This window comes from Phyllobates terribilis, unplaced genomic scaffold (assembly GCF_046119375.1).
Source record: "Phyllobates terribilis strain yellow unplaced genomic scaffold, ASM4611937v1 Scaffold_5__5_contigs__length_657084704, whole genome shotgun sequence".
Lineage (NCBI taxonomy): Eukaryota > Metazoa > Chordata > Amphibia > Anura > Dendrobatidae > Phyllobates > Phyllobates terribilis.
The window spans coordinates 454132105-454144155 of NW_027362765.1; the positions used below are offsets into that span (position 1 = coordinate 454132105).

The 12051-nt window shown below is 42.2% G+C and overlaps 1 protein-coding gene across 3 annotated transcripts in view; it reads right to left on the reverse strand.

The window, feature by feature from the left end:
* SH3PXD2A (SH3 and PX domains 2A) overlaps positions 1-11015 on the reverse strand; it is a 376426-nt gene extending 365411 nt beyond the window's left edge. For 2 of the 3 annotated variants that reach the window (XM_073685347.1, XM_073685346.1), the window contains exon 1: positions 10616-11014. In XM_073685347.1, the coding sequence (XP_073541448.1) occupies positions 10616-10687 (72 nt within the window). In that variant the 5' untranslated portion in view covers positions 10688-11014. Of the gene's footprint in view, positions 1-10615 lie in introns of all 3 variants that reach the window. The other variant, XM_073685348.1, reaches the window with a different exon arrangement.
* Between the last annotated feature and the right edge of the window lie 1036 nt (positions 11016-12051).

The following is a 12051-nucleotide window of genomic DNA, read 5'->3' on the forward strand; positions in this document are numbered from 1 at the left end:
TAACTGTGTAGCTGAACCGCTCCTTTTGGTACAGAAACATATCCTACAAGACATGTGTGGTTGGCTGGCCTGATATTGATGTGAATGGTCCCTGTTCCTCCTGCTCTTTCTCCTTTGCCACCACCTCATCCATCATTCATCACCTGAAGCTTTGTTTTAACGGGAGTCATAGAACTGGGATAGTAGCAGGAAAACATCCAGTAATCCTCGAAGGAGGTAGAATATGCGCCAAAACGCTGACCACCTCAGGCCTAGCTGCTACTACATACATGCGCTTGCATTCCAAGGAACAGAAAGCTAAGGAGGTGGATGGCCTCATGATCATGAATAATTTACTCGTTGTGTAGGAGGCCGACCACTGCTGCTGTCTACCTTCTGAACTTGGTCTTGAAGCCTGATTGACCCAGGACCCGCAATCCTCTATGTCTGGAGGACGTGTTGCATCCCAGTGTCCAACTGTGTCCTGGCTTCCACAATATTAACCCAGTGTGAAGGAGTCAGTGAGATGGACCATTCCTGGCCACATTCACTTGTCCACGTGTTTGTGGTTAGGCTGTCCTTCCCACTAAATACACTGGGGAGGGCACAGGTAATGTTTTGGTATGCGCGCTTGTGTATAAGGCGCACCGGGACAAATAGGGGCGGCTGGAGACCGTTTATGGACACCCGGCCACCCCCACGCGGCTGGGGACTGTGTGTGGGCACCCGGCCGCGGGGCGGCTGGGGACTGAGTATGGACACCCGGCCGCCCCCTGGCGGCTGGGGACCAAGCGTGGATACCCGGCCGCCGGGCGGCTGGGGACTGAGTATGAATACCAGGCTACCGACGCAGCCATGACGTGGTGGCCAGATTCCACCTCCACATGCCTAAAAGGCCCAATTTCAAGTGCAAGCAAGCCAGCAGTATGGTATTGCAGCCTTGGGGTGGGTGGGTGGCAGGCTGCATACTTGCGCTTGTATTGCAAGTTATGGGGGAGGTACAATTGAACACTGCCCTGAGACAAGGACTTGCACGGGGATAGTTGCAAGGCTGCATCTTCTGATGCAGCAAGGATCACTTCTGATGGGCACACTTTTAGACAGTGACCTGGGTGTCAGAGATGCTTCCAGGGGTCTTCCCCATGCTGTTCCCATGTCTTTTTAGCACTGTATGCATGTGTCACACAGCACATGGCCAGATAAGGTTGTAAAATGTTAAAATGACATTTCCCGGTGAATGCATTTGTCACGGTTGAAAGCAATACAAACGTGCAAAAACGCATAAAAAATGCTACTTGTGAACATAGCCCAAGGTGTGGAGGAGTATTTTTGTTTTTGGTTATTTATTTTACCTTATACACAAGTCTTTACCCTGGAAAGGATGTTCCTTAACCCCTTTCCGACCTGGTCAGTAATAGTACGCACCAGGTCGGGAAGGCCGGTTCAGCGGGGGCTCCGGCAGTGAGCCCGCACTGAAGCGAGCACATGTCAGCTGATTATTGGAATCGCAATCCACCCGCGGCTGTTAACATGTTAAATCTCTGACAGTGGCATTTAACTCGCGCTTCCGGGAGTCCTAAGCCCCGCCCATCAGTGACCCCGTCACGTGATCGCGGGTCACCAATGGGTGGGCATGACAACTCAGGGTCTGCAGCAGACGCCTGTGGTTGTCATGTCTCAATTGCTATGAGCGCCACCTAGTGGTCAGCGCTCATAGCAAGTGAGCATTTCTCCTGCATACAAGCGATCTGCTCATCGCTTGTATGCAGTAGAAGCAATCAGACAACTGCTGCTTCTAGTCTCCTCTGGAGACTATAGAAGCAAGCAGAAAGTGTAAAAAAAAAGTTTTTAAAAAAATATATAAAAGTTTAAGTCACCCCCCTTTCGCCCCATTCAAAATAAAATATATATATATAAAAAAAAACACATACACATATTTGGTATCGCCGCGTTCAGAATCGCCCGATCTATCAATATAAAAGAAGAATTAATACAATCAGTAAACGGCGTAACGAGAAAAAAATTTTAAACGCCAGAATTAAGTTTTTTTGGTCGCTACAACTTTGCAATAAAATGCTATAAGGGGCGATCAAAACATCGGATCTACCCCAAAATGGTATCAATAAAAACGTCAGCCCGGCATGCAAAAAATAAGCCCTCACCTGGCCCCAGATCCCAAAAAATGGAGAAGCTAAGGGTCTCGGAAAATGGCGTCATTTTTTTTTGTTTTTTTAGCAAGCTTTGGATTTTTTTTTCACCACTTAAATAAAAAAGAACCTATACATGTTTGGTGTCTATGAACTCGTAACGACCTGGAAAATAATGATGGCAGGTCAGTTTTAGCAATCTGTGAACGTGGTAAAAAAAGGACCCAAAAAACAACTGTGGAATTGCATTTTTTTGCAGTTTCACTGCACTAGGAATTTTTTTCCCATTTTCCAGCACACGATATGGTAAAACCAGTGATGGTGTTTAAAAGTACAACTCGTGTCGCGAAAAATAAGCCCTCACATGGCCATATTGAACGAAAATTAAAAAAGTTCTGGCTCTGGGAAGAAGGGGAGCAAAAAAGGAAAACACAAAAACAGAAAGACCCATGGTCGTTAAGGGGTTAACATATTTCACAGGAAAGCACTTTCACTTTCGTTTTTGAACGTTTTATTGTGAGCCTGTAAAAGTGGCTTAATACCTCTGACCACGTTGTTGACAGCAGTGACCTGGGGGTCAGAAATGCTTCCAGGGGCGATCCCCATGCTGTCCCCATGTCATTTGAGCACTGTCACTATCGTTTTGGGCACTTTTTAGGCTTTCTACAGACTGCCGGGGGAGCCGCCGCAAAAATGTTCGGGTCTCCCATAGATTAACATTGGGCTCGTTGCTCGGGTCGAGCACCCGAGTATCACAGTGAGCTCGGCCCAAGCTTCGAGCACCCGAGCATTTTAGTGCTCGCTCAACACTAATTGCAACATCTATTTTTTTCCACTCTTTGAGAACGACCTCTCTTACAGCCTGGTTGCTGAATGGAGAGTGATGCTCAGCTTGTCTCTCCAGAAATCCCATAGGTGTTTCATTGGGTTCAGATCAGGAGAAACTTTCCACTGAATCACTTTCACCCTGTTCTTCACCAGAAATGCAACAAATGTGTGTTTTGGATCATTGTCATGCTGGAAAATCACATGTGCCAAGGCCATGGAGTGAAGGTAGCAACTTATCTTTCAATACAGAGCAGTACATCTGTGAATTCATGATGCCATCAATGAAATGTAGCTCTCTGACACCAGAAGAACTCATGTAACCCCTCATAAGGACACTGCCACCACTATGTCTCACTGTAGGTACCATGCATTTAGAAAAATGAATTTAGAAAAATGCATGGTGCCTACAGTTAAACATGGTGGTGTCAGTGTCCTTATGTACAGTTTTGGAAATTGTTCTCCTGGTCAGTGAGATATTGATAAAAATCTTACTTTTCAGAAGGAGTGCACTCATTTATGCTGAGCACTGTATATAAATATAACAGGAGAAGGGGGAACATGGTTCCTACAGTCTGTAAAACCTTCCCTATATGATATGGTGTCAAATATGTCCATGGCCAGAAGAGCCAAGCACTTCTTAGTGACACCCTATAACCTTAGAATAGGTCATCAATATCAGAGGTAAACACCGAACTGAAGGTGCATTGTTTAGCTCCATTCTATTTGTAAGCAAAAAACTGGAGTCAATAGTTAAAGGGCATATGATATTGAGGACATCAATATCATATTGTTGGAAAGTGACAGCCAGCAAACCCACCAATCAGCTGTTATTAGAGCAGCTCAATGTGAGCCATTCAATATATGCAGATCAGCTCATATTCTGGAGAATATGATCCTAAGGATAGGTCATTAATATCATGTATCTAGAGAATCCCTTTAACAGTTTACTGTAGTTTATGGGTTTTTCCGAACTGACAGAGTCTCTTTAAGCCCATCACAGAATCTAGGACCCTAAACCAGTAATATTATATTCTTCATATCAAGCCCCTCCTTGAACTTTAAATTAACGGTAGGGATAAGCATGATGAAGATACAACGTCTCATCACATAGGATTTATATAAATCCTTAAGCCCCTCATACACATTAGACTAAAGTTGGCAGAACCCAACAATATCGACGGGTTCGATTGACAGTCTAATGTGTATGGGGGCCATGGACCATTTATCGTCGGGTAAAAATCTCAATCCTGCAAGTCTGATTTCAGCCTGCTGATAGCATTTTCTTCCGGATATAAACTGCTGTCAGACATATCTGGAAACTGTTTTCTTAAAGACAACACCGGAACGAGTGCTCCTGTGTATGGGAGAGCCGGTCAAGATAGCTGTTCGTTCGTTCAGCCGGAAGACATCTAATGTGTATGGCCGGTTTTAGTCCTGTAGATTAGAGACATACAGTCCAAAAAAAGTCAGATGTTTCATTGCAAAACAAAAAAATTTTGAGTAGATAAAATCTCACAAATTTTTCCCTTTGGACTTTAAAAAGTGAAAGAAAACAATGATGCACAAAACTGAATGCAAATGTTGAAAATTGCATTTTTTAAGATTTCGGCAATATAAATTTATGTGAAATATGCTGAATCAACATTCCTTAAAAATTGTTTCTTCATATTTAGATTTCTGCCTCGCTGTACTGGAGCCCTTAATTCTAAAGCTGCAACTCATGCATTCATAAGGTATAATCTGCAAAATTTCAACCGTAGGTTTTCAATGTGGTCAGGCGACTGTCCATGCTGAAAATGACATTTCTTGCTCAAGTACAAGCAGACTAACATCACTGGTATCAGTGTAGTACAGCCGTCTGGTTTGTATCTTAGATGTGGTCGGAACAGACACAAGTTCTCTTACTGAACATTGGTTTTGTGGTGAGAAAGCAGCAAAGGTTCTTAGGAGGAGAAACAGCTATTTCTATTGGTATGACTATTCCCAAAAACCACTGCGGTGCTGGGATATTTCTATCTATGGTCGCTCAGCTTCCACACCAAATTCAGAGCTTAGCCTCCTTACCTTCTGCATCAAGGAGATTAAGGAACTATGGCGAAGAAAAACAGCAAGTAATAGGTTGTAAGCAGCAATAATCCATACATGCACAGATGGTTCAGACTAAAAGGATATGTTCACATGGCGTCATTTAGTTACCGACACAGCCACCAAGTTTTCCCAGGCGAAGCCACTTCAGGAAAGTGCCAGCATTTGTTTTCCAGAGGCGTCTTCACCAGTGTTCATGTGGTGGCTCTGCCGACTCCGGTGGGTTTTTACTTCTTTACCAGAAGGGTACCAACAATTTTGTCCACGTGTGTAATGTATACATTACATGTATCTCATGGTACTGGGTTCTTCGGTTTGTATATATTGCAGTTTCTAACAATTGTACTTGTTCACATTTACCTCAGTCTGTTAGAAGGTTCTAGTCAGTTTTGTTTTTTTGAAGTGGAGATGACCGGGATCAACCATACTGCAACATGAACCAATTTTCGATAGAAAGCCCAAAAACTTCACTTTTTTCACCCATGTGCAAACATAGTGCAGCATGTCACACAAAAATTACACATGGATGTAGTCTTTTTCAAGTTCTCTCAAAAAGGACTAAGGCACCATCCTCAACAAACCCCTCAACAAACCTTAAAGGGGTTGTGCAATATTCAGACAACCCTTTCTTAGTCACCATATCGCCCCTTATAAAATAATAACAGCTATACTCACCTCCACCTGCTTTCTCAAGGCTCACGTGACATTTTTGTGTCACGCGAGCCCAGCAGCCAATTAGTCTCACTTATTTTGAACAAAACTGACACTCAGAAGAAGCAAGAGCGTGCTACTGTTCTCCGACTTCCTGTCTTCTGGACAATCCCTTTAACTCAACCCTAAAGATCAGAAAGCCACAGCAAATCTCACAGATGGTGGCCTCCCTTGAGCACTTTTTCTCCTAGCTTCCACGTAGGCTGCTACCATAGTGGCCACTGAAATCCTAAGTCCAGGTCTGTTCTCAAACATATTTCATGGTTCGCATATAGACAGCAATTCCCGATCTGGCAGGAGCGTGAGAAACCTGATGGCTTCACCAACCCCAGGGAGCTGGACAACTTTATCTAATTTATGTAGAATACCGCAGTAAAAAGCTGCACATACCACTTCATGAAATCAGAGGGATATGGAGGTATCTTAAGCCGCCATAGACGTCTATGAGTAGTATCACAAGATCCTAAAACTTAAGAGGCTGAGGTTATGGAGCTGTGATATGGTTGTACGCAGCCACCTTGATCCTTGACATCTGTCTCTCTGCAAGTCTGAGCACTTGAATGCCAGATAGAAGAACTTGATCAGCACATGTTCTCGTGTCCCACAATAAGAAGATATGTCTGCCCTGTGTACAATGCAATTATTATCCAGTATACTTCCATTATTTGTATGGGTATCAACTCATCCACCGTAAGGTCAAATTCCCCTTTACTAAACCATATGGAACGTCTTTAACTAAAAAAAATGATAACAGAAGATATTGCAGGGCGGTTATGTTTGTATTGATTCTGACTGTTTGCTCAGTGCCTATGTACATTGCTCCAGCTAGAAATGAAACGAGACCTTTGAGCCCACAGCTCCTTTGACTCAGGTGTTATAAATAGACATAAGTAAAGTAATATATCTGTAAACACCAAATCATTTTTATGACCTTGATGAGAGACAGCAGGGCCTCCTACTGAACTGTACCTGAATATACAGATCATATCTGTATGATGTACCATAAGGCATATTTATCAATATTGGCTCATCGTTGTGGTGGTGTGCACCAAATATATCAACGGCCTATAATTCCTTACTATAAAAAAGTGGACTCCCTGCAAGTCACAGTAAAGGTTTCATGCGCAAGGCTTTGTCGGGGGCTTCATCTACGGAATTGATACCCTATTTCCTGTTGTATACACTTCACATGAGCTTGAGACATCGCACACCAACAAGAGACTACAGATTAAACTACGACTTAGCTTATATGAATGATGATACAGGTTAAGGGCACTAGATTTTGCGATGGGAGGTTGATCCAGGGAACTAGTCTTATTGTCGTATGTGGAGTCGAGAAGGAATTTTTCCCCTAGTTTGTGGCAATTAGCATCTATTTGCCTCATGGGGTTTTTGTCTTCTTCTGGATCAACATGTTAGGGTATGGGTTGAACTCAATGGATTTATGTACCTTCAACCTTAAAAACTGTGATACTATCTTATTAACAAATAAACTCCGAAATTTGACTATTGGGTGATGTAGAATTTTGTATGAAGTAGACAATTTTATCTCTAAGCGACCCTATCAACTCAATTAAAGGAATTTTAAATGTGCTAGAAAGATTTGCTAAGGTTTCATATTAGAAAAGTAATTATATAGAATTTTTAAAGCACAGTGGAGAGATTATTTCCTGCTCATAGAGTTAACCAAGATTTGCATTTTTGCATGCAATCTGAAAATCACTTTATTTAAAAACTATTTTGTCTTAATCCCCCCCCAAAAAAGTCAGAAATTGATAGATTTTTCATTAACTTGAAAATACATTTACATTTTAGACAGTTTTGGGCCTCAAATACTCACAGCATTAGATATAAGTATGGTTCAGTGGAACAAGGTGGAGCCCAGTTATTGGAGCTGTAGTATGGACACTAACTAATATGTCACTATATTACATCGTAAAGAAATGGACGCAGATGATGAGTAGACTCGTGGAAGTTCGGGTTCTGGCACCCGACCCAAACTTTATTCCAAAGTTCAGTTTGGGTAACAGAACTGTACCCGAAATTGAACAAGAACCCGAACCCCAATGAAAACAATGAGAACCCGAACATTTTATCTGTAAAATTCTCTCTCACCGTGGTTTATAGTGAACCTTGGATTACTCTATATACTAACAAGTTCTCACTATGAAAAAGATCAACCTAATTCTATTAATAGGGGTGAATACAAAAACAGATAAACGAAAAAGTTCACATCATGTTATGCTCTCAGTCAAAAATTCCATATGGGATTTTTGCCTAAATAGCTTAAAGTGTATTAAGTCCTGTCTCCAACATATCCATTCACTTAAAAGGGAACCTGTCACCAGTCTTTTAGTGTCTGAACAAGTACCACCAACTTTATCAGCGCCTGTGCTGCATTCCACAAACTTGTATATTATCTCCTGACTCCCCCCGTATACCCCCAAAAAATACCTTTTGAATTGCTCTGCTGACGTATGTAAATCCGGACGGTCCGGTCCAATGGGGTCATTGCTAGAGCATCTGTCCATCTGCAGATCATAAAACATAACTGTGCATGCCCGCAGTAGGGCAGAGCAAAGTGCGCCTGCGCGACCGGCGATGCTTCGACACATGCGCAGGATTTTGTTGCGCTATGTGGATGACGCACATCAAAGCCGGAAGATGGCGTTTAGCAGCAGATAGGAGGCACAGACGCCGTAGCAATGACGCCCATAGGACCGGACCGTCAGGATTTACATACAGCGCCAGAGCAATTCAAGAGATATTTTTGGGGGTATACAGGGGGGATTCAGGAAATAATATGCAAGATTGTGATAAAGGTGATAGTATTTGTTCAGACGCTATAAAACTGGGGACAGGTTCCCTTTAATGTGTCTAAAATATGAAACGTAGAACTCTTGAGCTCCTTTCTAGTGTTGTTCGCCTCTGCTGCCGCATAAACTATGGGATTGTGTCCGGGTTAAAAAAGATGGACTCTACCAGAATTGAGGACAAACACAGGGGTTCAAAGTTTCACATTTTAGGCTCTGTTTACTTATTCAAGTGAATTGATACGCCAGGGGGTACCATTTTTTGGATAGACTGAACCCCCCACAATGGAATGCTCAATGGAGAGCAGAACGTGATGTGAACCCTCCCTAATAACCATGATTAATAATATACAGGTAAAATATATATTACATATAATGCTAAATAAGTTTGCAGATCTTCTTACAGGCTTCTTTGTGCTGTCTTTCATTATGGGATATAATAGGGCAGTGTTGGACAGAGCTCAGTTATTCTGCTTTGTAGTCATAGCCAACAATATGCATGCAGCCTTAGACAGCCATGCCTGTCTTCCGCTCTACATTATATTTGTGACTTAGGAAATGGGACATTTGTTGCACGGTTGCATGCCAGGATGTGACTTGAATACATATACCAGTGTGTGTACAATAAATCCCATTCATAGGAAAAAAAACAATAATGTGGTATCAGAAAAGTATAGGTGGAAGAAGATAAAACGTCAAGCCATGAAGTACACGAGACCTCATGCCTGATATATGTACAGCAGCTGGTAGGGTTACAAACAAGATTACGCCTTAAGTAACCAATGGGCAGCTTCCTCCTCCATGTCTAACTCTTCATATAAATTGTTTCACCCCCCCAGGGCAACTGTCTGGGGAGTCCACAAAATCCTATCCTTACTCAGTGGTGTTAAACTCAATTAAATCCACTTTTAGGAATTAGGGCAGCTCAGACTACTACACATGATGTATTACAGCATATATCACTGAATCTTGGACTGTGACAGCTGATCTTAGTGACCACAGAAGAGGATGCAGCTGTTTTTGTTCCCATGCATTTCTTTTATCCACATGTAGCGACATAGCTATATAAACAAGTCATATGTTCACCAATATCTGCTCTAAGAAACTAGTAATGTACATTAGGGCTCGTTCAGACGACCGTATTTTCAGTCCAAGTGTGATCCGACAAAACATCGGACGGCACGTGGACCAATGTTATTCTATGGGGCCGTGCACATGTCCGATTTTTTTTCCTTGGACAGAATCTGAAAAAAATTGCAGCATATGCATGCTTTGTATCCGATATTCGGATCGCACTTGGCCATGCAAGTCATTGACTCCGTGGAAAACATCGGATGACATCTGAGTGCGGTGCGATTTTGATGGACTGACAACAATGGAGAATTTTTTTTCCCCCCATCAAGAAAATCGGATCACACTATGGTCAAACTCTGGGATGAGAGAAAATACTGCGCTGTGTGACCCCAGTCTTAAAAGAATGAATTGATTCTCCCTTGCTGCCCCCGCCAAAAAGTGGACCAAAAAAAAATCAAATACAAATGAAAATAATGAACTGTAACAATATAGAGTTGTCATTCATAAATTCCCACGTACACCTAAGGATTTTGAGATTCAAGTTTTATAAGGCGTCTGACACATTTCACTAGATCACATCTAATTGTTACGAAACAATTGACACTACATGATTTTCTGCATGTGTATAGTGAGTGCTATGCAAACTATATAAAATCAAACATGATATCAATATCTAGAAAATACCAGCATACATAAATTACAGCCCAAAATATCATAGAATTGTAGAATGTTAAGAGTTGGAAGGCACCAGTCCAGGGTCATGGTGTCCAACCCCCCTCTCAATGAATATATGTAGTATTGAATACATAACTACAAAGCAAAGCTGTTTGCCTTCATGTACATGATTATGGATGCAGTCACCTGGTAAACAATTGTATCAAGTTGCATCTTTTCTGATACATTTCTGTTTACAATGTGCGCATGTTTGTAAATATGGCCAAATACAGAGCTGTCAGCATGGGAAACCCCACTACTCACATAATGTTTGGAGGGATTCCTCCTCTTCTGCACATCCTGGACACACACATCCACCACCCCATAAGACATCATGTTGGAGAGAGGGTTCACAGATAGCTGAAGGCTGGAGCTCTCTAAGAATATGACATTATTGCTGGGAGCTGCTCAGAAATAGAACCATGGACAGGAAGCTCTCACACTGTGGTTGCTTATGGTGCCATGTGCTGCTGTTGCTGCCTGATTCAGCCAAGGAGCAGGATAGAAGCAAGGAGCTGGGTGCAGGAGCTGGCCTGGTTTTGCAGGCAGTGTTGGTTATTGTGCCATGTGCTGCAGAGGGTGATACCAGCAGGAGATTCTCAGCTGTCCTTGTGTCTCCCAAGACTGCTCCTGATCTCAGCTCCCTACTCTGTGAAGCCTGTTCCCCGCCCCCAGCGTTTCATATGTGTGACCCTCCTCCACTCCTCCTGTATGAGCATTTCTGTACAGCAGCAGTCACAAGTGGGGGCCACTGTGATTGCATTATGATATCTAATGACTTCATCTATCATTACAGTAAATACAATGAAACCAATGCAATGCAGAGAGGTTTATTTACAAACATATTACTCTGCAGGAAACACAATAAAAAATAATAAAAATTGGAGGGAAATTCTACCCATGGAACCTTTTAGCTAAAGAAATGCATAAATGCTAGTTCATTAATATAATATGATTCTTATAATCTCTTCTCAGAGCCTTGGCCTCATTGGTAGACATGTATTTCAAGCTCCTTGCACTTGGCCTTCAGAACTCACCAGCAAAATACAAACTGAGAACGACAAGCTCATCATAATGCAGAAAGCATGTGAGTGTGATCAGATGGATTTCAGGAGGATCTGTCATCAGATTTTACAATACAAGTTTATATTAAATTGGTCTCTTAGACCACATTGACTTGAGAATCCAAGTCAGAATGACTATTTAATAGTAATAGTAAAGTGGACATTTTATGAATCCAGTTAGAACTGGACTCATAAAAATGTTCACTTTAATATTACGATTATATAGCCAGTGTGACATGGAATTTCAGAATAAGTACACTATGGAATTTCAGAATAAGTACACTATCCTCATCAGGTTTAAGAGATCTTTTTGAAGGGAATCTGTCAGCAGGTATTGTCTGTATAATCTGAGAGCAGCATAACATAAAGTATGAAAGCCTGATTCCAGGGATGTATTACTTGCTGGGCTTCCTACTTAGTGTAATTTTCATACAATGCCTGTTTTGTCTGATCATTACTCTCCCCTCTTTTGAAGTGCACTGCGTGCGCATTTACTTCCCCTCCAACTGGCTGTCATCTACCGCCCCCCAGGGCCAGCCACCACCTTCTTAGACCACTTCACCACCTGGCTACTTCACTTCCTGTCTGCTGACATCCCCACTCTCATCATGGGTGACTTTAACATCCCCATTGACA